Below are 24,213 nucleotides of genomic sequence, written 5' to 3'. Positions count from 1 at the left end.
ACAGAAAACACTCCATGGCACTTACACTCTGAGATTCATAAAGAGAACCATATATGTTTGATTTATTGTCATAACCACTTTCCAGTTTAGCATTAGTAAAACACACAGTCTCTCTCTCAGAGCAGATGTATGATGTTATTTAATAAAATAATAATAAAAAAAAAGTCAGTTTGCCACTTACACTCTGTGGATCCTGAAAGGGATTTCATGCTGGGGGAAAATGAACTCATTACTTTTAGTGGACATTCTGGGCAAGATTCTCCCACCTTGCCCCTTTACAATAACTTAGGCCTAGGCAAAGTGGCAGTAAAATGCAGAATGGCAGCATTTTATACCCATTTTTCACAGGTGCAAGAAGCAAGGGAGCAAAGAATCCTTTGTGTATATTTCCAAACACTCAGAAAATTGATGTTTTGGAACTAAAAGAAACCTGCAATAACAGGATTTTTTTGTGGTCTCTGCTGCTACCTGATTGTGTACTTCCAGTTCCAAATGAGGTGTGTGGTTGACCTGTCTGTTTGTAACTCTGAGGTTCTACTGTAAAACTTTCAGTGCTTACAGTGAATGATGACAGAGGAGCTAAAGAGCATTAACATACATACAAGACTCTTTTACTGCTTGTCCATATTTCAATTGTGAAATGCATGGCTCTCCCACATCCCCTAGTGCTTGCCCAACAAAAGCACAAAACAGGGATATATTTTGGGAATTTCAACAAAAGCGAACTTGCATCTCAAAGAAAATATCCAGAAACTGTTCTTTGCTACTATTGAAAACTAAATAAATTTGGTCATGACCATCTCATATACTTAAGTGAGAGTAACAGATTTGTCATGAGTTCTAACAAAGCATTTGTCCAGCAAAATATTTGTTGAATTAACTGCTTCCATTTTGGCACTGAGGCTGGCAACAACTGTAGCGCAATCTGAGGTGGGCTCTGGGTGTTAACGACGTACACAGCAGCAAATAAAGGGGCTGTGTTGGTAACAAAGGGGCAGCTAATATAGTATTCCTCATTTCAGAAATGTCATCACTATTGCCCACAATGTCATGTGTCACACTCACTAGCACGTTTCTCACGGTTGTAGCTCCAGGCAAGATGACAGGTTCTTAAAATATCAATGTGGTCTGAAAAACAACCATGCTTGCTCTTACTCATCTGAAGCAACCAGCTACAAAGAAAGGAAATAATTGCTTTTAAATATCATGGTTAAATCTTCCAAATCAGGGGTTTCCAGTCTCATTTATACATTGTGGCATATGAAATCAAAACCATCTGGGTCTATCATACAATATCTCAGTGGATGGGTTATTTACCTCTCTCCTCAAAAGCTGAGAGAAACTTGTCCTAGCTGACATTTAACTTATTTGGCCAACAGCCCTAACACAATTATCAATGATTTCTGCTAGGAAAGGCTAAAATTGATATAAATGGGAGCTGCAAAGCATGTTGTGTCTCTAAACTATCCCCCTTTTTGCCCTTGATTGGCAGAAACTAAGGAAGAAGTAGCTCTGAAGTCCTCTGTATAGCAATAATCCTATGACCAGTGTTCATTAAGCGTCTCTCTTAAAAGGAAATGGAAGATGTTTCTGGCCACATCTGGGCAAAAAGACCATTCGTGGTGACTCAGACAATCTGCTCAGGTAGTCTGCTAGGCTGTTCTGTATGCCTGGCAGACAAGATACTTCTAGATTTATCAAATAGGCAATACAGAGCTCCCACAGTAGAGTGGCTTCCTGAAAGGGTGGAGAAGTGCAGGCTCTCCCCTGTTTGTTGAGGTAAAACATTGCCACTGTGTTATCTGTGAGGACAACAGGCTGATTCCCCTGATCTGCAATAGAAATACTTGGCACACCAGTCTCACAGCTTTCAGTTCTCTGACACTCATGTGAAAAGCTAAGTCCTCTAAGGATCACTGACCTTGTGTCGGCCCAGCAGAGAACCCAGGTTGGCTCCCCATCCCACAGCAGAAGCATCTGTCACTAGTGTGAGAGTCAGTGGTGGGTGGGCAAACAGAATGCCTATACATACATTGGCAGGGTTTGTCCACCAATCTATGTGAGGCCACGAGAGGACACTCTTATCACTAAGTCTAACTGAGGGCGGCTTGGCAAGTAGACTAATAACAGCCAGTCCTGCCGCGTTCTGCGGCACATTCTGGCATATTGAAACAGGTACAAGAGTGCATGTAGGTGCAACAGGCCATGTGACTTAGAAGCCTCCAACAGTTTTGTGCTGTTGTGACTGGGTGAACTGTCAAACATAACAATTGATCAGATGGCCTGGAGTCTGGAAGAAAGGCACTCACTTGAGATGAGTCCAGTACTGCCCCTCTGAACCGTATAGCCTCTGGTCCAGGGAGAGGAGAGATTTTTCTCTGTTGATTAACAGTCCCTAAACATTGAACATTGACTGAATCAGGGCAACACTTATGTATCTGAAGTCTGGACTGGCCCCTGACCAGCCAGTTGTCAGGGGTAAACCTGAACTTCCAACCTTTGGAGGAATGTAGCTACTATTGCCATTACTTTTGTAAAGACCCGGGGAGCTGCTCACAGGCTGAAAGGCAATACAGTGAACTGGTAATGCTTTTGACTTACCAGAAACTGGGGTACTTCTTTTGAGCTGGATTAAGTGGGTGTTTTACCCACAAAAGCTTATGTTCAAATATATTTGTTAGTCTTTAAGGTGCCACCGGATTCCTCATTGTTTTTGTGGATACAGACTAACACGGCTACCCCTCCGATACATGGAAGTAGGCATCTTTTAAGTTGACAGCGGCATACCAGTCCCCTGGATCCAGGGAAAGGATAGTAGAAGCTAGGGTGACCATGCGAGCCTTTATCTTTTTAAGAATCTGCTAGGTTGATGCAGGCCTATAATTGGTCTGAGATCCGCCCTCCCCCGCCTTCACTTTTGGGATTAGGAAATATCAGGAATAAAATCCCTTCCCTCTGAAACCATCTGGAACCTACTCTATGGCTCCTAAGCGAAGGACCGATTGTGCTTCCCGGATAAGGATTTTCTTGTTAAAGTGGACCCTGAAGAGGAATGGGGAGGGAGGAAATGCAGCAAACTGGAGAGTATATCCCACTTCCACAGTGCTTTAGATCCACTGGTCTGAAGTAACCGGGGACCAAGCACTGTGGAAGTGGACAGATGGCTTGTGAAGATGAGAGTGTTTGGATCTAGAGAGATGGAGACTCATGTTCACCTTGACTGCCCATCAAAAAGACCACTTTGCATTTCCTGGGTGTCTTGAAGGGGCTGGAGCTGGAGCTGGTGCAAAACAGCAGGACGGGGAGGCCTACACCCATCACCCTTGGACCTTTTTTTTGACAGGTCCTTGTTGAGGCGGAGGAGCAGAATATTGGTGCATCTGCTGAGGCTGAAAGTGCTTCCTGACAGGGCAGATGTTATTGACCTAAGAACTTCAAGTTGGCTTTAGTGTCCTTAAGTCCATGGAGCTTGCTGTCCGTGTGGTCCAGGAATTACAGAAGGCTCTCAAATGGCAAGTCCTGGATAGTATTCTGGACTGCACAGGGAAGGCCAGAAGACTGCAACCAGGATGATCTATATATGGCAGCTGCAGAAGCCAGGGTTCTAGCAGCTGAATCTGCTGCGTCCAGCCCTGCCTACAACGTAGTTCTCGCAGCTGATCTGCCCCCATTGACCAGAGAAGAGAATTCCTGCCTAGTGTTCTCTGAGAGAAGCTCCCTGAACTTTTCCATTGAGTCTCACAAATTAAAATCACACCACCCCAACAGAGCCTGTTGGTTAGCAATACACAGCTGCAAATTCTTGTTGAATAAATCTTTCTGCTGTATAAGTCCAACCTCATAGCATGTTTTGATTTGGGTGATGGCATCCTAATGCCCCGTCACTCTCATAGATTCATAGATATTTAAGTCAGAAGGGACCATTATGATCATCTAGTCTGACCTCCTGCACAACGCAGGCCACAGAATTTCACCCACCACTCCTGCAAAAAACCTCACACCTATATCTGTGCTATTGAAGTCCTCAAATCGTAGTTTAAAGACTTCAAGGAGCAGAGAATCCTCCAGCAAGTGACCCCATGCTACAGAGGAAGGCGAAAAACCTCCAGGGCCTCTTCCAATCTGCCCTGGAGGAAAATTCCTTCCTGACCCCAAATATGGCAATCAGCTAAACCCTGAGCATATGGGCAAGATTCATCAGCCAGACAATACAGAAAATTCTTTCCTGGGTAACTCGGATCCCACCCCATCTGATATCCCATCACAGGCCATTGGGCCTATTAACCATGAATATTTAATTACCAAAACCATGTTATCCCATCATACCATCTCCTCCATAAACTTATCGAGTTTAATCTTAAAGCCAGATAGATCTTTTGCCCCCACTGCTTCCCTTGAAAGGCTATTCCAAAACTTCACTCCTCTGATGGTTAGAAACCTTTGTCTAATTTCTAGTCTAAATTTCCCGGTGGCCAGTTTATATCCATTTGTTCTTGTGTCCACATTGGTACTGAACTTAAATAATTCCTCTCCCTCTCTGATATTTATCCCTCTGACATATTTATAGAGAGCAATCATGTCTCCCCTCAACCTTCTTTTAGTTAGGCTAAACAAGCCAAGCTCCTTGAGTCTCCTTTCATAAGACAAGTTTCCCATTCGTCGGATCATCCTAGTAGGCCTTCTCTGTACCTGTTCCAGTTTGAATTCATCCTTCTTAAACATGGGAGACCAGAACTGCACACGGTATTCCAGGTGAGGTCTCACCAGTGCCTTGTATAACGATACTAAAACCTCCTTATCCCTACTGGAAATACCTCTCCTGATGCATCCCAAGACCGCATTAGCCTTTTTCACAGCCATTTCACATTGGCGGCTCATAGTCATCCTATGATCAACCAATACTCCAAGGTCCCTTTCCTCCTCCGTTACTTCTAATTGATGCGTCCCTAGCTTATAACTAAAATTCTTGTTATTAATCCCTAAATGCATGACCTTACACTTCTCACTATTCAATTTCATCCTATTACTATTACTCCAGTTTACAAGGTCATCCAGATCCTCCTGTAGGATCTGGATGACCCTGTCCTTCTCTAAATTGGCAATACCTCCCAGCTTTGTATCATCCGCAAACTTTATTAGCACACTCCTACATTTTGTGCCGAGGTCAGTAATAAAAAGATTAAATAAGATTGGTCCCAAAACCGATCCTTGAGGAACTCCACTGGTAACCTCCCTCCAGCCTGACAGTTCACCTTTCAGTAGGACCCATTGTAGTCTTCTCTTTAACCAATTCCTTATCCACCTTTCAATTTTCCTATTGATCCCCATCTTATCCAATTTAACTAATAATTCCCCATGTGGCACGGTATCAAACGCCTTACTGAAATCTAGGTAAATTAGATCCACTGCGTTTCCTTTGTCTAAAAAATCTGTTACTTTCTCAAAGAAGGTTTCAGAGTAACAGCCGTGTTAGTCTGTATTCGCAAAAAGAAAAGGAGTACTTGTGGCACCTTAGAGACTAACCAATTTATTTGAGCATGAGCTTTCATGAGCTACAGCTCACTTCATCGGATGCATACCGTGGAAACTGCAGCAGACATTATATACACACACAGATCATGAAACAATACCTCCTCCCACCCCACTGTCCTGCTGGTAATAACTTATCTAAAGTGATCATCAAGTTGGGCCATTTCCAGCACAAATCCAGGTTTTTTCATCCTCCACCCCCCCCACACACAAACTCACTCTCCTGCTGGTAATAGCCCATCCTAAGTGACAACTCTCTTCACAATGTGCATGATAATCAAGGTGGGCCATTTCCTGCACAAATCCAGGTTCTCTCACCCCCCTCCAAAAACCACACACACAAACTCACTCTCCTGCTGGTAATAGCTCATCCAAAGTGACCACTCTCCCTACAATGTGCATGATAATCAAGGTGGGCCATGTCCAGCACAAATCCAGGTTTTCTCACCCCACCCACCCCATACACACACAAACTCACTCTCCTGCTGGTAATAGCTCATCCAAAGTGACCACTCTCCCTACAATGTGCATGGTAATCAAGGTGGGCCATGTCCAGCACAAATCCAGGTTTTCTCACCCCACCCACCCCCATACACACACAAACTCACTCTCCTGCTGGTAATAGCTCATCCAAAGTGACCACTCTCCCTACAATGTGCATGGTAATCAAGGTGGGCCATGTCCAGCACAAATCCAGGCTCTCTCACCCCCCCCCCCATTTTTCCTGGGGACACACACACAAACTCACTATCCTGCTGGCAATAGCTCATCCAAACTGACCACTCTCCAAGTTTAAATCCAAGTTTAACCAGAACGTCGGGGGGAGGGTAGGAAAAAACAAGGGGAAATAGGCTACCTTGCATAATGACTTAGCCACTCCCAGTCTCTATTTAAGCCTAAATTAATAGTATCCAATTTGCAAATGAATTCCAATTCAGCAGTTTCTCGCTGGAGTCTGGATTTGAAGTTTTTTTGTTTTAAGATAGCGACCTTCATGTCTGTGATTGCGTGACCAGAGAGATTGAAGTGTTCTCCGACTGGTTTATGAATGTTATAATTCTTGACATCTGATTTGTGTCCATTTATTCTTCTACGTAGAGACTGTCCAGTTTGACCAATGTAAATGGCAGAGGGGCATTGCTGGCACATGATGGCATATATCACATTGGTGGATGTGCAGGTGAACAAGCCTCTGATAGTGTGGCTGATGTTATTAGGCCCTGTGATGGTGTCCCCTGAATAGATATGTGGGCACAGTTGGCAACGGGCTTTGTTGCAAGGATAAGTTCCTGGGTTAGTGGTTCTGTTGTGTGGTATGTGGTTGTTGGTGAGTATTTGCTTCAGGTTGCGGGGCTGTCTGTAGGCAAGGACTGGCCTGTCTCCCAAGATTTGTGAGAGTGTTGGGTCATCCTTTAGGATAGGTTGTAGATCCTTAATAATGCATTGGAGGGGTTTTAGTTGGGGGCTGAAGGTGACGGCTAATGGCGTTGTTATTTTCTTTGTTGGGCCTGTCCTGTAGTAGGTGACTTCTGGGACCTTTTGTGGCTCTATCAATCTGTTTCTTCACTTCCGCAGGTGGGTATTGTAGTTGTAAGAAAGCTTGACAGAGATCTTGTAGGTGTTTGTCTCTGTCTGAGGGGTTGGAGCAAATGCGGTTGTATCGCAGAGCTTGGCTGTAGATGATGGATCGTGTGGTGTGGTCAGGGTGAAAGCTGGAGGCATGTAGGTAGGAATAGCAGTCAGTAGGTTTCCGGTATAGGGTGGTGTTTATGTGACCATTGTTTATTAGCACTGTAGTGTCCAGGAAGTGGATCTCTTGTGTGGACTGGACCAGGCTGAGGTTGATGGTGGGATGGAAATTGTTGAAATCATGGTGGAATTCCTCAAGGGCTTCTTTTCCATGGGTCCAGATGATGATGATGTCATCAATATAGCGCAAGTAGTGGAGGGTGAGAAAACCTGGATTTGTGCTGGAAATGGCCCAACTTGATGATCACTTTAGATAAGCTATTACCAGCAGGACAGTGGGGTGGGAGGAGGTATTGTTTCATGATCTGTGTGTGTATATAATGTCTGCTGCAGTTTCCACGGTATGCATCCGATGAAGTGAGCTGTAGCTCACGAAAGCTCATGCTCAAATAAATTGGTTAGTCTCTAAGGTGCCACAAGTACTCCTTTTCCTTTCTCAAAGAAGATCAGGTTGGTTTGGCACAATCTACCTTTTGTAAAACCATGTTGTATTTTGTCCCATTTACCATTGACTTCAATGTCCTTAACTACCTTCTCCTTCAAAATTTTTTCCAAGACCTCACATACTACAGATGTCAAACTAATAGGCCTATAATTACCTGCACCACTTTTTTCCTTTTCTTAAAAATAGGAACTATGTTAGCAATTCTCCAATCATACGGTACAACCCCTGAGTTTACAGATTCATTAAAAATTCTTGCTAATGGGCTTGCAATTTCATGTGCCAATTCCTTTAATATTCTTGGATGAAGATTATCTGGGCCCCTAGATTTAGTCCCATTAAGCTGTCGAGTTTCGCTTCTACCTCAAATATGGTAATGTCTACCTCCATATCCTCATTCCCATTTAACAGGCTACCATTATCCCTAAGATCCTCTTTTGTCTTATTAAAGACTGAGGCAAAGTATTTGTTTAGATATTGGGCCATGCCTAGATTATCCTTGACCTCCACTCCATCCTCAGTGTTTAGCGGTCCCACTTCTTCTTTCTTTGTTTTCTTCTCATTTTTATGGCTATAGAACCTTTTACTATTGGTTTTAATTCCCTTTGCAAGGTCCAACTCTATTTGACTTTTAACCTGTCTCACTTTATCCCTACATGTTCTGACCTCACTAGCTGCTGTGACAACTAATGAGCCCAGAGGTGGGTGAGTATAAAGGTACTCAAAACCTTGGGAGGATACATAGTACTTTCTTTCTTCCCTGGTAGTGGTGGGAGGCAAAGAGGATGGAGTCTGTCATAGGCTCTGGTATTGCCTCATTAATTGGCAGAGCTACCTTGGAGAGAGACCCATAGATGACAAAATGTCAGCCAGGCAAAGTGAGGAGACTCTAACCTCGTCAACCTGTACACCTCAGTCTGCAGCCACTCTCCTTAATAACTTGTGATAAACATTAAAATCATCAGGATGGGGTGGAGTTGCCCCGGATGAAACAGCCTCATCTGGAGTGGGCAAAGAGGAGGCGGTAGAATCTCTTCTACCAGCTTTTGCTCAGGTCCTGGAACCTCTTCTTGACGCTCAATACCTGCTTGGTACCAGACTCTTCAGTGAGCAGACTCTGCCCTCCTAGATGAAGGCACTGAGTATGCACAGTGTGGGAAAGATCTGGAAGCTGGAGGAACTCTTCAGGGTCCAAAACAGCCACTGATACAGGGCAGGGCCCCATTGTCCTGGCCACATTCCCACAGAAGATCCTATTGAAGAGTCACGGTGGTAGGTTGACAGAGGGGATCTTTGAGGAGAGCAGTGGGTCCTGCTTTTGGGTTGTGAGATGTAAGAGCCCACCTCAGAGTCCAATGACAAAGAGTCCCCCTCTTCTGACCATAGTGGGGCTGATCCAGTCAGGCTGGGGACCAGTGCTGAGAGCCTGGTGATAGGGGGAGCACTGCAATCCTTGTAGGCTTCCTCTTGGATGGTACCAAGGGCCCGTGTGTCCTGGAAGCAGGCAACTGTGAAACCAGAGGTTGAATCAATGGTGGATCGGGCGTCAGTGCCAAGGGATCAGACTCCTTAAGGAAGGAGATACCAGCACCAACAAGCAGAGCAGATTTCTTGCTGCCACAAATGCCTCCGAGCTAGTCAGCACCAAGAGGATCTCTTGTTGCAGTGCTCAAGAAGTTGATGGTGCTGCTTCCAGCACCAGGCTCGACAGTGCTCCTTGCAGTACCAGAGCTGACTGAGCCAACTTAGGTACTGATTTGGAGAAAGAATGCTTAGGTTTCAGGTGCACTGTACTCACCTCCTTAACAGACTTAGAGGGTGGAGACCTGGCCCTGGCTGGGGTCTCACTGGAAGGTTTGTATTTCTTCCTTGGTACAGGTGAGACAGAATGGTGCTGAGATTCTGCTAAAACTGGAGGCAAGTATCTCACTGAAGCTGCAGCACTTGGCATCGAGTCAAACCAGAACGGCTCCACAATGGCCTGAGTGCCATTTCCATCAGCAGGAATTTCAGCCTAGCCTCCCTTCCTCTTTCGTTGTAGGCTTGAACTCTGCAAATCTGACACCAGCCCCTTATGGTCACTAGCATCGGCCTCGAGCAAGAAGCGCAGGGCTTGAAGCCTGGTGACGAAACTCTGTTTTGTGAATAAGAAACCACCCAAAACGGGGAAAACAACAAATCTGAAACATTTTGTTTGTTTAAACACATCTAAAACTTACTAACTATCCTAACTATACTGAAGATTAGACCAACTATATATATATATATATATATACACACACACACACAATATTTACAAAGAGAGAGAGACAGAGCACAAGCGAGCGCTGTTCTGGCATTGAACAGAGTTCCAATAACTGTCATGGGTGCTAAAAAGGAACTGAGGGGGGTGGGGGTAGAGGCGGCTCTGCCCTTTATAACTGCAAACAGTGGTGCACGGCAGCAGGGGGGAGCTCAAGCTGCCCAACGGGTTCCGCTATGAGAAAACGTTTCTGATGGCCGTACGCTGGGCACACCAACCTCAAGAGTGGAATGCACATGTGCCATCTCTCAAAGAAGAAATTAATGATAAATCAAGTTCAGCTGAAATCTTTTCACCAGGCTTGGCTGCTCCTAGGCTTCCTATAACAGGACTGCTAGATCCCCTCCCACCTCTCTTATGTTTGAATAAGCTAATGAACCACTTGCTTCAGTGAGTCAGCAGAACCCACTTAACATTCCTTTGCAGGAATAATACCTTCTAACAGGGTGGTGTTTCTCTCTCTCTCTCTCTCACACACACACACAGCCAGCCTGTGACACTAAATCTAAACTGACATTTTTCTTTTAATTTAATTCCATTTCCCTCCACTGCCAATGAACTAGGCATCATTCTTAACCTTGAGTTGTCCTTCCCCTCCCTCCAACACTACCTATTTGGATGTGCATACCTCTGCAACATAACTTAAGTGGGACAGTGCCTTGATTCCACCTCTGCTGAACTCAGTTGTGCCTTTATCTCACCCTTCAAACTCCAGTATGTGCAGAATTCTACTTTCTGCCTTCTTATCCATATACACAACTGTGTCCACATCACACCCTCAAACAACTCAGCTGACTTCCAATTCATTTTGGGATTTAGTTCAGAATTCCCTTTCCTGTTTTAAAAAGACCTCATGCTCTTGCTAGAGTCAACCTCACAGACTTGGTTTCCTCCTCCCTTGCTAAACTAGTATTGGGCTCCATTTCTCCCCACAATATGGCTACCTTTCATGAAAGAACACTCCTTTCTGCAGCTCTTACTATCTGGAAGAGCGTTCCTCTGCATATCTGATTCATTTGATCTCCTTCCCCTTTTTACATGTGGTATCTGTTCTCCCTGGCTTATCCCTCCGAATACCTCTCTCCCTTTGTTATTGGCCCTTTGGCAGACTGCTTTCATCTATTCACCACACACCATTGTTTCTTGTAATGCATACCATAATATTATCTTGTATTAATTAATGTTGTGAATCATTTAAAGATACAGTTTGCTATCCAAACAGATATAAAAGATATTCTTATATAGAAAATAAAATTGTACTCTATTGAAATTTATTTTTAAAAACTAGGATTAACTATTCTAAGAATAATTAATTTGAAGACGTATTGCACTGAGCTGGTTTGGTAATTTCTACTAGTTTGGGGATTGCATTTATGTGTGATACAAAAGTTTGTAACAATTTTAAACTCAAAATAGTCTAATAGCTTTGGCTGAATACCAGCAAACAGGTACTCCACTAGAAAAGTTGCAGGAGGACAAAAACAATGAATGACAAAAGATTTTAATGCAAAATCCTTTAAAAGGATAATAAACTGACTGGAAGAAAAACTGAGACAGCATAAGTATTCTGAGAATTCCATACTCTGCACAGATTTAATTTACCAAATAGAGTGAAAGTCATTCTAAGTTTGGGGGGGGCGGGGGGAAGACTCTTATTAAGCATATGTAGCCAAAATCACAGTAGCCATCATATTAGGTGGTAATAACAAAACTGTATCTGACACAATAAGTTAATAACATCATCATTAATATACTACCTTTTACGTTGAATGATTCCAAAATAATTCACAAACTAGGTATATACATAAAATCACTGAAATACAACCAGCTGGCACACAATGAACTGCACAAGAGTAAGGTGAGGGAAATTTGGGCCTAAGAAAATGGGCAAACTCCTTTCTCTTACAAAAAGTGCCATACGACTCTCTATGATGCCAACACAGAGCTAAGGCACTTCTATCTTTAAGGTCTCCGAAAAATGCATACAAAGTAAACAGCATAGAAATCAATTTATTTAGCTCAGCAGAAACCAGGCCTGAAATTATTCGAACCAGGATTTGAACCGTGGTCTGACTGAATATAGGTATGTCAAACCTGAAGCTTAACCTTTTAAGCCCTTCCCTTCCATACTTTCATCTCTGAAGGGAAGGATTCAAGTCCTGGCGTAGGTGACAAGTAAAAGGGATTTTAGTCTCAACCTTATGTTCACTTTACAAACCTTGTCCTTGCACAATAAAAAATTGTCAACCAATGTGACACAGAAATGGTTACCTACCTTTCTGTAACTGTTGTTCTTCAAGATGCATTGTGCATGTCCATGCCCAGCACATGGTTGTTGAAGATTTTCTCTTCTATCTGTACCTGTTGGGGTAGTTCAAGCTTCCTCTGCTGCCATGTGCTACTGGATGCAGGTATAAAGGGCGGAGCTGCTCTTGACCCCCCTCAGTTCCTTTCTACTGCATAGACTCCGATAGAGAGGGGTGGGTCATGGAATAGACATGTGCAACATATCTCAAAGAACAGTTATGGAAAGGCATGAAACTGTTTCTTCTTCAAGTGATTGCACAGGTCCATTCCACTATAGGTGATTCATAAGCAGATTGACCTGGAGGTGGGCCTGGAGCCTATTTGAACAGTGATTGTAGAACAATGTGCCCAAATCTGGCATCGTTCCTGGATTGAAGGGCTCTAGTATAATGAGAAGCAAGCGAGAGCACTGATGACCATGTCCAGAGTAGGAATTGTGCCAGGAAAACCGCAGTTGTGCGTGTGCCCTCGTTGAATGGGCTAGCATGCTAGCCGGTGGAATGACATTAGCCAGTTGGCAACATAAACACATATACAAAGAAATCCAAGAGAAAATCCTCTGAGAGGATACCGAGCGATCTTTCATTCTGTCAACCGATGTGATGAACAATTGTGATGATGACCTAAATGATTTAGTCCAGTCTAGGTAAAAAGCTGAAGCTCTTCTGACATCTAAAGAGTGGAGCTTTTCTTCATCTCTGTGAGCATGAGGCTACCGGAAGAAAGTTGGCAAACAGATTGCTTGATAAATGTGAAAGTTGGAAACAACTTTTGTCAGGTACTTTGGGGGAGGGCAAAGGTAAATGTTGTTCTTAAAGACCTTACAGGAGGCTCTGATACCAGACCTCTCCACTCGCCCACTCTTCTAACTGAGGTAGTTGCAATAAAACACAACACTTTCACAGAGAGGTGGAATAGAGAACAAGTCTTGAATGGTTCAAAGGGTGGTCCCATTAACTTTGCTAATAGGAGGTTCAGATCCGATGAGGGGGGGGATAAGTTCTTGTACACGTCCAGCCCTTTCAAAAATTTGATAGCAATGGGATTGGAAAAAAGAGATCTATTGTTCATGGATGAGTGGAAAGCAGAGAGAGTTGCCAGATGAACTTTGACAGAGCTAACTGCTAGATCTTGATGTTTCAAGTACAGAAGATCATCTATCAAATGTTGGGCTGGGACTTGCTCCAGAGGAACAACTTTCTGATGGGTCTAGATGGAAAAATGCTTCCATTTAGCCAGGTAAGTACTCTTAGTTGAAGATTTTCTACTATTTAGAAGTACTTCTTCCATGTTCTTTGAGCAAGTCTTTTCTAACAGTTTTAGTCATGAAGTTTCCATGCTGTCATGTGGAGGGCCCGCAATTTGGGGTGGAAGAGGCAGCCGTGGTCCTGGGAAATTATGTCTGGATTCAGCAGGTGAGACAATGTAGGTCTGACTGACAAGGTTATCAGGGTCGGGAACCAGTGCTGCCGATGCCACACTAGTACTGTAAGTATGAGGCGAGCATGGTCTCGTTTGATCTTGGACAAGATTCTGGGCAGTAACAGGATCGAAGGGAAGGCATACAGCAGGGTGTTCTTCAAGGGCAACAGGAATGCATCCGTCAACAAACAGGGCTGTGATCTCCTTGGGAACAGAACTGATGGCACTTTCTTTTGGTCCTTGCTGCAACCAGGTCCATTTGGGGAGTGCCCCACCATCAGAAGATCGACCTGGCCATGTCTGGACAATGTGACCACTTGAAAAGGACTTGCTCAACTGATCTGCCAGCATATTCTTCACCCCTGGAAGGGAAGCAGCTCTGACATGAACAGAGTTGGCTATGCAGAACTCCAGACACAACCAAATGGAATGTGCTCCTCCTTGTCTGTTTACATAAAACATGATGGCTGTTCTGTCTGTTAACACTAGATTTTTCCCCTTAATATGCGGAAGGAAAGCCCAACACACAAGATGGACAGTTCACAATTCTCTGACATTTATCTGAGCCTTTAGATCTTGGGAAGACCACAGACCTTGAGTCTGCAGCGACCCCATACGTACTCTCCAACCCAGTGATAACCCATCTAAAGAGCATGCTAGTTGCAGGGGAACAGTGGGGACCCCCCACAGACTTTCAGAGGGTCTGTCCACCAGTCCAGAGATGACAAGATTAGCACTGGTACTTGAACCACCATGTCTAGATGATGATGGCTCAAGGAATACACTGAAGCTAGCTACCCTTGTAGCTTTCTAAGATGCAGTCTGGCATGCTTCACTCTGTGCATAAGTAAGAGTTGTTCTGGTCACCAGCTTGCCCTTGTCCACCATCGCATTTAAGTCCTGCCTTCAGCTGTCTCGTAACCTCTCCTTAAACTTCAACATGTTATTCCACAAGGTGAAATCATACCGACCTAGGAGTGCCTGTTGATATGCAATCCTAAACTGCAGACCCCCACAGTAGCAGTATCAAAATTTAAACTGACTAAAGACCTAAAACTGAAACTTACAACTAACTACTATTTCTAAGAAAATGGGTATAATTTACACTGGAATGAGGGAAGAACTTGCAGTAGCAAGATTGAATTCATTCCAACAATTGTCATGGGCAGTTAGAAGGAACTGAGAAGGGTTGGGGGTGGCTCCACCTTTTATACCTGCACACACTGGTGCACAGCAGCAGAGAGCACCTGAGCTGCCCCGACAGGTTCTGTTGGGTGAAAAAATCTCTGACAAACATTCACTAAGTGCACACTCACCTACAGTGGAATGGACATGTACAATCACTTTGAAGAATAACTGTCAATCTTCATTCAAATGTAGAAGTAAATTGGAGTTAGCAGTGGTGTTCCAAATGAAGGCTGAGGTGCATTGGCAGCATTATTTGGAAAAATTTGCACAGCATTTGCCTTCTATAGGCTGGACTCAACTTAGTGCTGAGAGTCTCTCACTTTCATGAGATAAGTGTTTTAATATTAATACATACAAAGTAGTAGCCTAATAAAGTATTAAACTAGAAAAACAGAAAGAAATTAGTTCTCAGTAGTGCACTGTGATTTAATAAAAGCTTCATTTTCTAATTTTTTCCCAGTGGGAAGATCATACTTTCTGGTGATACACTCTCAGCCCATTTTGCTGAGCATTACTTACACAATTCCAATTAATAGAAAAGCCTCAAGACTTGAGTTAAGAATACCCCTTTGTATTTAGGACCAAAATTTGCTACCAAATGGTTACGCTCTACTTTTATAATCATTCCAACAGAAAAATGCCAGATCGAAGAGGAGACCAACCAGCAACATCCCACCTCTACATCCTCTTGCATTTTATCAATTTAAAGTCATTATTTCCCCTAGCATAGACTTACGGAAGAACTGAGAGCGTTTCCCCAGATTAGCAATCCATCACTACAAAAACACGACCCTAGTACAGAGCTCCTAAGAAGCCCATTGTTTGCAGATAAGGCTCTGGCTAGGGTACCATTTGGACAGAGGACCATTGTCTCGGTAAGCGTAAACTGGAAAAGAGATTGTCTTCTACTCCAAAACATTTACATTATAAAACAATACCTGGCAGATGAATAGCCCCAAAGGCAAGACACCTGGTAGCCCAAATTAATAAATGGCTGTGTGAGCCTCAGACATACCATCCAGCTTTTTAGTCTTTTGATTATTTACAAATTAACTAAGTGACATCTCTACTTTTACTTTTCCAACTATAAATCAATTTCCTTATTCTACTTAGTTGCTTTATTCAAAGCAGAGTTTGAGGAAAAAATGCCCGATTCATTATTTTGTTTAAATATAAAGAGTAAGAATTTCACTTTTATTTCCATGTTCTGCTGCCTCTTTCCCTCTATACTCTTTGGTGGAATTAGAGATAGCGAAGAACACTCTTACCTTAATGTTGCAGGCCTGTTCCATCAGTCTTCTAGCGTTCTCTTCTGCTCTGTACCTCTTTGGCAGCTGAACTCTGAAGAATTTTAAAGCCCCTTCAAAATCAGCCTGTAAAAGGTCCTCCTTTGAGGTCTGCAATGAAATACAGATAAGAACTATTATACACACAGAGAACATCCATACCTACTCTATTATTGGATTTATCATCTGCTAAATTTATTCCAAACAGCCATCGTTCACATTAGCTCAAAAAAAAAAAAAAAAAAAACCCCAAACCAAAAAACAAACAAACAAACAAAAACCCTCTAGGACAATGGTTCTCTAAACTATACCTTATAAGATGAAATAAAAAGTCAAGAGCACATCCAGAAAAATCCCAGGCAAAGCAGCATGATAAGAGGACTTTAACAAGCTGATGTACTTATCTTTCCATACCTGGAGGCTGAGAAAGTGCATCTGGCAAAGCCTGTCAAGATGGAACTCAGGGACAGAAAAAGCTAGGTGGAGAATTATGGTGTTTTTGAGATGGTTTGTGCTTCTTAGGTTGTTGCTGATTTCAGTAACTCCCTGCTAGAAAGACACTGTATATGGCTGCAGACATGATCAGCAGACGTAAAAGTGCTTCTGAGTTATAACATGTATCAGCAAATCATTAATGTGGAGGAGCCTGTGACACTAAATTCATATGTAGCACTGTGCCAGAAAAAGCATTACACCCCACCTCTGTATTTTTCAGTTTAATGCTTATCACAGTGGTATTGAGCCAAAACCATAGCCAGTACTGTACTTGGAAAAGCGAAGAGATGAAGATTCAACAGAAATCCAGTAGTGCTGCTGACAGGGTAATATGAACAGTTGCATAGAGATTAGTATTTGTTTCTGTTACTCACGCTTTACTAAAAATATATGTAAAATTTAGTATGATTAACTTCTGCATTTGAGAGAACACAAAAGACTACAGCTACATTTTTCAAGTGTGAATACTATGATGGGGCAAGGCCAGATGGCTACAGAAAAGTAGTGGGAGATAGATATATAAGCTCCAGGCTAAACAAATCCCTGGTACCAGGATAAGTTAAATGGCAGCTGCTCCAGGTCAATTAAGACACCTGGGGCCAATTAAGAACTTTCCAGGGAGAATGCTAGGTTGATTGGGACACCTGAAGCCATCAGGGACTGGCTGAAACTAGTTAAAAGCCTCCCAGTTAGTCAGGTTGGTGTGGCTGTCAGGAGCTGTGGGAGGAAGTTGTGCTGTTGGAGAGGCTGAGTAGTACACACCATATCAGGCACAAGGAAGGAGGCCCTGAGGTAAGGGTGAAGTGGAGCTTGAGGAAGTGGGGGCTACTGTGGTGAAGCAGCCCAGGGATTGTAGGTGTCATGTTTCTAAAGGTCAGCTGCCATAGCTGATACTGTTAGGGTCCCTGGGCTGGAGCCTGGAGTAGAGGGCGGGCCTGGGCTTCCTGCTTTGCCCTCCCCTGATTAATCCCTGAGACTAGGAGACAACAGAGATTGTGCAAGGGAGGATAGCTTCTCCTCACCTTCCTTGCTGGCTTATGATGAAAATGGCTCAGTAGACTGTAACCCTTGTCTCTAGAGAGAGAAGGGTTATGTGGAGGGTCACAGTGAGCCTCTGAGGCTACCGAAATCCGCCAGGAAACGTGGGACCCATGGAGACAAGGACAGAGCTTTGTCACAATACCCAACTTCCATGTGTACACTGCACTAGGTTTGCACACAGGTCAGGGTTGCACATATGCAATAGGTGTGTGTGCACAAATCCCCAAAGTGAACTACTCAGTTTCCCAAATGAAGCCTCACCAGTTCAAAATCTCGAAGTCGTCAAATGAAGATTGGATGACTTTCTGGAAGATATGCTTTAGTCATACACAAGTGATTGGGCTCAATACAGGAATAACTGGATCAAATTCTATGGCCTGTACTATGCAGGAGCTCAGACTAGATGTTCTAATGATCCCTTCTGGTCTTAAAATCTGTGAAAATCTAACTGGAGAAAATGATCCAGATGCTTTCAGTTATGAATCAATGCTACACACTTTGTGAACCTGGATATTCTTACTGCAGGATTGGCTCATTTACATATAAATAATTAAATCAACTATATAAACACTATTTTTTTTAAAAGAGCAAATATAATTTTTCCCAAATGCTTTAAATTATAATTATATTTCAGTAAAAAGCTGCAGGCTTTAAAGCATGTACCAAAAACAGTCAAGCATAGGAAGTGGCCCAGCTGGCCACAAACAGCTCTTTTGAAAATGCAGTAGCAGCTGGGCCCAGAAAAGATGGAAGGAGGGGCCTGAAAGGAACAATCTAGTTAAGCTTAATACAATTTTTAAATGGTACTCAAGATTGTGCAGGTGTTTACATTTTTGCTCCCATTTTTATTACAAAACATTTTTCATAGTGAGTATACAGTGCATACATCAGAAAAAAGGCTTTAAAATTCCTTCAGATTGTGTATCTAATTTGTTAAAGTGGTAGGAAGAGCCAGGGTGAATTTTCCTGATCACTAATCTCTTGAGTAGTTTAGTGCATGAGGATGGCACCTGAAGTATGCCACTTCAACACTGACAATGTTGCCAGTTATTGACCCATTTTTATACCCCTTTTTGGGAAACATCATGGAGAAGGTTATAGTAGGCGAACTCTGGCAGTTTTTGGAGCCTTTGGATTTCCTCAGTTGGGCTTAAGGCCCATGTATGGGGGACAGACTACACTGGATGTGTTGACTAATGACATCCACCTAATGACTAAAGAAGATCAAATGTCCATGCTGATTTTTTTTGGGTGTGTTGGTAATCTTTGCTACCACTGATCACAAGATATGGTTGAGAGGTTCATGACCCCTCAAGGAGTAGCTTAAGTTGCTTGAGTAGCACTGTGTGCATGAGATTCCAGAAAGCAAGTGTTGTTCTACCCCAAAAATTCTAATGAAGGGTTCCACAGGGATTTTATGTAGAAGGAGCTCAGATACTATCCTGATGGAGTTCTAATAGATGGAAGGACTGCTGACAGAATGTTTTCCATCCAGGTTCTGGACTTCAAAAGTCAATGCCAGAGCCTTGATTTCTTAGCCTTCCAGCCACACTGCAAGTCCCATCTTTTTGCCAGGCTATGATAAGGAAGGGGATTGAGTGCTGGAATTACATTATCCTATTTTTATGACAGGTTTCAGAGTAGCATCCATGTTAGTCTGTATCCGCAAAAAGAAAAGGAGGACTTGTGGCACCTTCTCTAAGATGCCACAAGTCCTCCTTTTCTTTTTGCGGATACAGACTAACATGGATGCTACTCTAAAACCTGTCATTATGCAAGGCACTGAATTTAGCTGTATGGAGTGGATAAATGTGTTAGTCTCTAAGGTGCCACAAGTCCTCCTATTTTTATGTGACTTTTTAGTTTGAAATGGCCTGGATTAGTCTGTTCACTTGTGTTGTCTGTATTCTATTTGTATTTTTTAACTAATATATTGCACCAAGAGCTCCAGATAGGTGCCCTATAAATCAGTTAAATCAACTCAATTAAATACACACTACAATTTCTCCAGTATATCTTAATATGATATAGGGGTAGCAGAGAAGAGAAAGCGCTACTTGAAAACAGGCACCAAAGTATCAGTCTTCAAATACACTGTGAGACAATTTCCCCCCACCCAGCAATGGGACTTTTCAAATGTATTCCAAATGCATTTTTGGGGTCCAGGACATTGTCGGGACCATTCTGAATGCAGTTCTAGGCAGCTAGAAAGTCAAGCCCTTGCAACAGCAAAAGCACCACACTCCCAAAGCAGTAGTTCGTTATAAAAAACTCTCAAAGCATTGAACCAAACTTTGATGCAAGCAACTTGCTAAGAGAACCAAATTTTGTTTTGTATAATTTACATGTATTATTTTGTTCTCCCAAGCTATTCATTTTACTATTATTTACTACTCATGTAAATAAGAACTATTCATACGAGTAAGAGTTTACTGGATTGAGCCTATAGCCATTGAAAAGTACAAGTTATGAAGTTTTAGAGCAGGTACACAGTGTTTAGCTGAAGCCTTAATATTTGGACTTTTCTATTTCACAATGCATTTTTAATTTTAAAAAAACCAACCCTGTTAATTGAAACGTTAAAGTTTTGCAGTGAAAAATCACATGAAGTCAAAAAATTCCAAAGTAAAGATTCTAAGAATAATGTTCAGTGATTGCATTTGCGTATGTCTTATACTCTTAAGTTGTTCAACAAACAGAAATATTTAGCTACTTATTAGAACAGGAAAGAAAAAAGCAACAGAAAACAGTATATGCGTGTGTGATGGGGTGTCCACTGCACACAAGACTGGAAAGGGTTAAGGTGGGCCAATTAACTGCCCAGGTTGCACCTGGAACAGGAGCCAGGGAGCAGGGATTGATTAAATGGGGCTCAGCTGGGCAGGAACAGGAAGAGCCTGTCTGTATAAAAGTCCAGGAGCTGAGAACAGGAGGATGCTGCAGAGGAGTAGTCTACAATCGCCCTCTGGGAGGTGTGTTTGGGGCTACAGAGAGTAGCCTACAGTTATCCCCTGGTTGGAGGGAGTTTGGCTGGCACACCCAGAGAGGTGGGAGAGCCAGCAAGGTAGGAAAGGCACAGGCGAAAACAGCAAGGAATAGGAGTGCAGACCTTGACTGCTGATTAGAGGGCCCCAGGCAGGGGTTTCCCTACCAGCTAGTGAGGAAGTGGCACCAGCTCAGGCACTCTTCCCGCTCAGTACCCAGCCGGTGCTACTCCCTCAAGTCAGGGGACTACTTAGCCACCTGATTCCCCTCAGCTGTGGCCTTTTGGGTTAATTAGCCCCCTTCTCAATCTGCATTAACCCTTTCAGGGTAAGTGTGGGGTGAACACCCATCATAGTGGGTAATACAAATTATACTGGTGTTGACACTGTAAGCCTTCCATTTTTTGACTTTTTGTGATCCTTAATGATGGATCAAAGAAGAATTCTGGAGCCATTCAGCATACAAAGATCTGTAAACTTCTTGGCCTGCAGTCAATCCGCTTGTTTTAACAAAAAAACTTTGTAAGCTTGGTGAACCAACAAGTCCAGCTGTGTATGTGTACATGTACACATGTGTACATGTGTTGATCAGTTTTTGTGTATGTGGGGACTTAAGGACACTTTCTAGTACTCAATAAGCAGCTTTCAAATGGTTGTGTTTTTGTTAAATTGATTTTTCTTTCAAACCAAAGAAAAATAGTAGATCTCAAAGATGTCCATGGCCATATCAAGTTGAAGTTTCAAATTTCAGCCTGTTTCATCACAGCTGTGTCTTTAAAAGGGTGGGCAAAAATGTTTAGTTTTTTTTGAAATGGATAAAGTGTGTTTTTGTAGATGTGTAAAAAGCCCTTCAAGGGATTTTACTGAAACCAGAAAAAGCACTTTCCACTGAAAATGTGCAGTTTTGAATAACCCTAAGCATGAAACAGGAGAAGAGAATGCACACTGTTTTGAAATTATGGGCAGTATAACATACCCACCTTGATTACTTTTTTCAGTGAGTAGACAATGTCACAATGAAGCTCCCCAAAATAGTTAAGAACATGCAAAGTGGAAAATGTAACTCTGACTTGTTTGTTTTAATTTAATTACTCTGTCCTGCTTTGCAGAAATTTCCAGCCTGCTTCAGTAATATCAACATCAACTCTGACTCTAATTGTTACCTAAGAAGTGATGAGGTATATGAGATTCAGGGTCACCTACACTGTACACTCTGGACTTGATTCTTCACTGTCTTGTATCTTGTATAATCATTTACACCTACCTGTACAGAGTATAAAACACTACCACACCAAAATGGCAGCATTTTACACCCTCTTTGACCAAAGATCAATGTCTGCCCAGAGCGCAAGGCAGTGGAGAGTCGGATCCCGTTCTCTCTAATTCATTTCTAAGTTCCCTACCATTATATTTGTTTTCTATGTGAAATACTCTTATCCTATACAGTTTCCCATCTGTAGAATGGGGATAATGATATTTACCTCTTTTTGCAAGGTGCTTTAAGCTCTATGGATGAAAAGCGCATAGATAGGAGCTAGGTACTACTATTATTATTGATCTTGCACAATATAAAATCTACTCTTCCAAGACAAATAGGTCAAACTGTATGTCTCTTATTTAATCTCTTACATATTCTAAATCTGGTAATCTAAAATCAAGGATTATCTGCTAATTTTTTTTAAAGCTTTGCATCCATTCCTTTTACATTGATAGGAGAAAATCTGCAATGGTATATGTGACATGGTTCCCCATAATGCTGCCCTGTAAGTATTAGTCATGGATCCCACATCATTAGCCACTCCAATAAGATAAATTGAACTACTGTACTTTCTACCAGAGTAGTGAGAAAACTTTCTGAGAACCAAGGCCTTGTCTGTTAGAAAATGATCTCCCTTTAGCGTACATGCAGTTTATACCGGCAAAAGAGTGCATTTGCCAGTATAAAAATGTCGTGTAAAAAAAAAAAAAAGATCACAATGCTAACCAACAGTACCAGCACAAGTTTTCGTGTAGACCTGGCCTAAGCCTTATGCACAATGGATTGACATCCACAAGTGCACTGCTAATAACTCTGTGACTGAACATACACAATGTCTCTTGCCAATTCTCTCCAGTGCAGCTATGTCTACTCACAGACTTCCAAAAGGCACTGTAAATTAAGACTTGCAAAATAATCATGAAAATGTATCGGCCCAAACATAAATTCAAGGACTAGACACGCTCAGTCTAACCGTGATGATAATGAAGGGAAAAACCCAAATGAAATTACTGCTATTTCAGTTGCCTTTCAACAAGTATACTTGACTCAGGTGAGAATTTTACAGGCTGATGTAATTGCTATAGAGCATATTTTTCACATCACTCATTAATGGAATATATTCTGCATACAGCTCAGGATTTGGGCGCATTAGGAGTGCTACAGGGGGAAGCCTGGATAATGCTTACAGTTTGATTGATTCAAACCTGTTATTAGCCTCTTTTTATGATGAGAACTAAATCCATACCCACACCAAATGATGTTGTTCAAATTTGTCATCACTTTTCATTTCAAGTAACTGAAACTACTTGGTTTTTGATCTGATGTCTCACGATGCAGAAGGAAGGGAGTATTCTGGTGAACTTCCTATGCCTTAAACATCCTATAAGGAACAGAGTGTCACTTATCTGGGTCTACTGCAGAAAATGGACATCAAGAATAGGTTTCTAAAGTACTTGTAAAAAACCAAGCTTAGGTCACTCTAGGAATAGTACAGGATTAGTTAGAATATGGCAATAAAGAAAACCCCCTGTCCCTCTAGAAAACCAATTCCCCATTATAAAACTGTCTGGGTCCAGCTAAAGAACTCCCTCCTACACACAATAACCAGCTTAGTTGGAATATTTATGTTCATCTATGAAATACTGGATATTAGATAACAGAACTGCTTTGGACTAATTATACAACAGAACCACAGCCTGGTTTAGTTAGAGAACCATGGAAGAAAACTGGACAGGGCTGGCTAGTGATTTTCAGTCTTTTAGCTTAACTATTTTGTGTGTTTGGCTTTGTTCTTGTGCTACTGTACAAATGATAAGCAGGTCAGACATCTCTGTATCATAACAAGCCACACTAGCTTCAGGCCATTACACAGACACACAGCTCAGGTGCTCCAGCAGATAAGAGCATCTTTAACCATTTCCTTCCAGAGATAACTTAGACATTTTACACCTTGCCAGCTGGATTTTCACAGTCAAGCACAGAAATGTTAGAAGTAAGCAAATGTACAGCATCACTGCTTCAAATTATGGATGAAATTGCCTGCATGTCTGAAATTAATCATTGGCATCAGGAGTTAAGAATTCCGAATGCTAAGCACCGATGCATTCTGCATTAGTATTTGGGAATGAGTAGGACATACTGCACTAGCAATCACGATGAAATGGAGAACAAAAACATTCAAATCTCTCTCATGCAGCCCTAACTATGAT

At 42.4% G+C, this 24,213-nt stretch overlaps 1 protein-coding gene across 9 annotated transcripts in view; it reads right to left on the bottom strand.

Annotated features, from left to right (window-relative positions):
• RABGAP1L (RAB GTPase activating protein 1 like) overlaps positions 1-24,213 on the bottom strand; it is a 530,232-nt gene that overhangs the window by 96,073 nt on the left and 409,946 nt on the right. For all 9 annotated transcript variants that reach the window (XM_073356445.1, XM_073356440.1, XM_073356444.1 and 6 more), the window contains one exon: positions 16,208-16,336. In XM_073356445.1, the coding sequence (XP_073212546.1) occupies positions 16,208-16,336 (129 nt within the window). The remainder of the gene's footprint in view (positions 1-16,207; positions 16,337-24,213) is intronic.

Source organism: Lepidochelys kempii, chromosome 8 (genome assembly GCF_965140265.1).
Source record: "Lepidochelys kempii isolate rLepKem1 chromosome 8, rLepKem1.hap2, whole genome shotgun sequence".
Lineage (NCBI taxonomy): Eukaryota > Metazoa > Chordata > Testudines > Cheloniidae > Lepidochelys > Lepidochelys kempii.
Note: the sequence above shows the minus strand (reverse complement) of the source record. Positions and strands in the feature narration are given on the sequence as shown.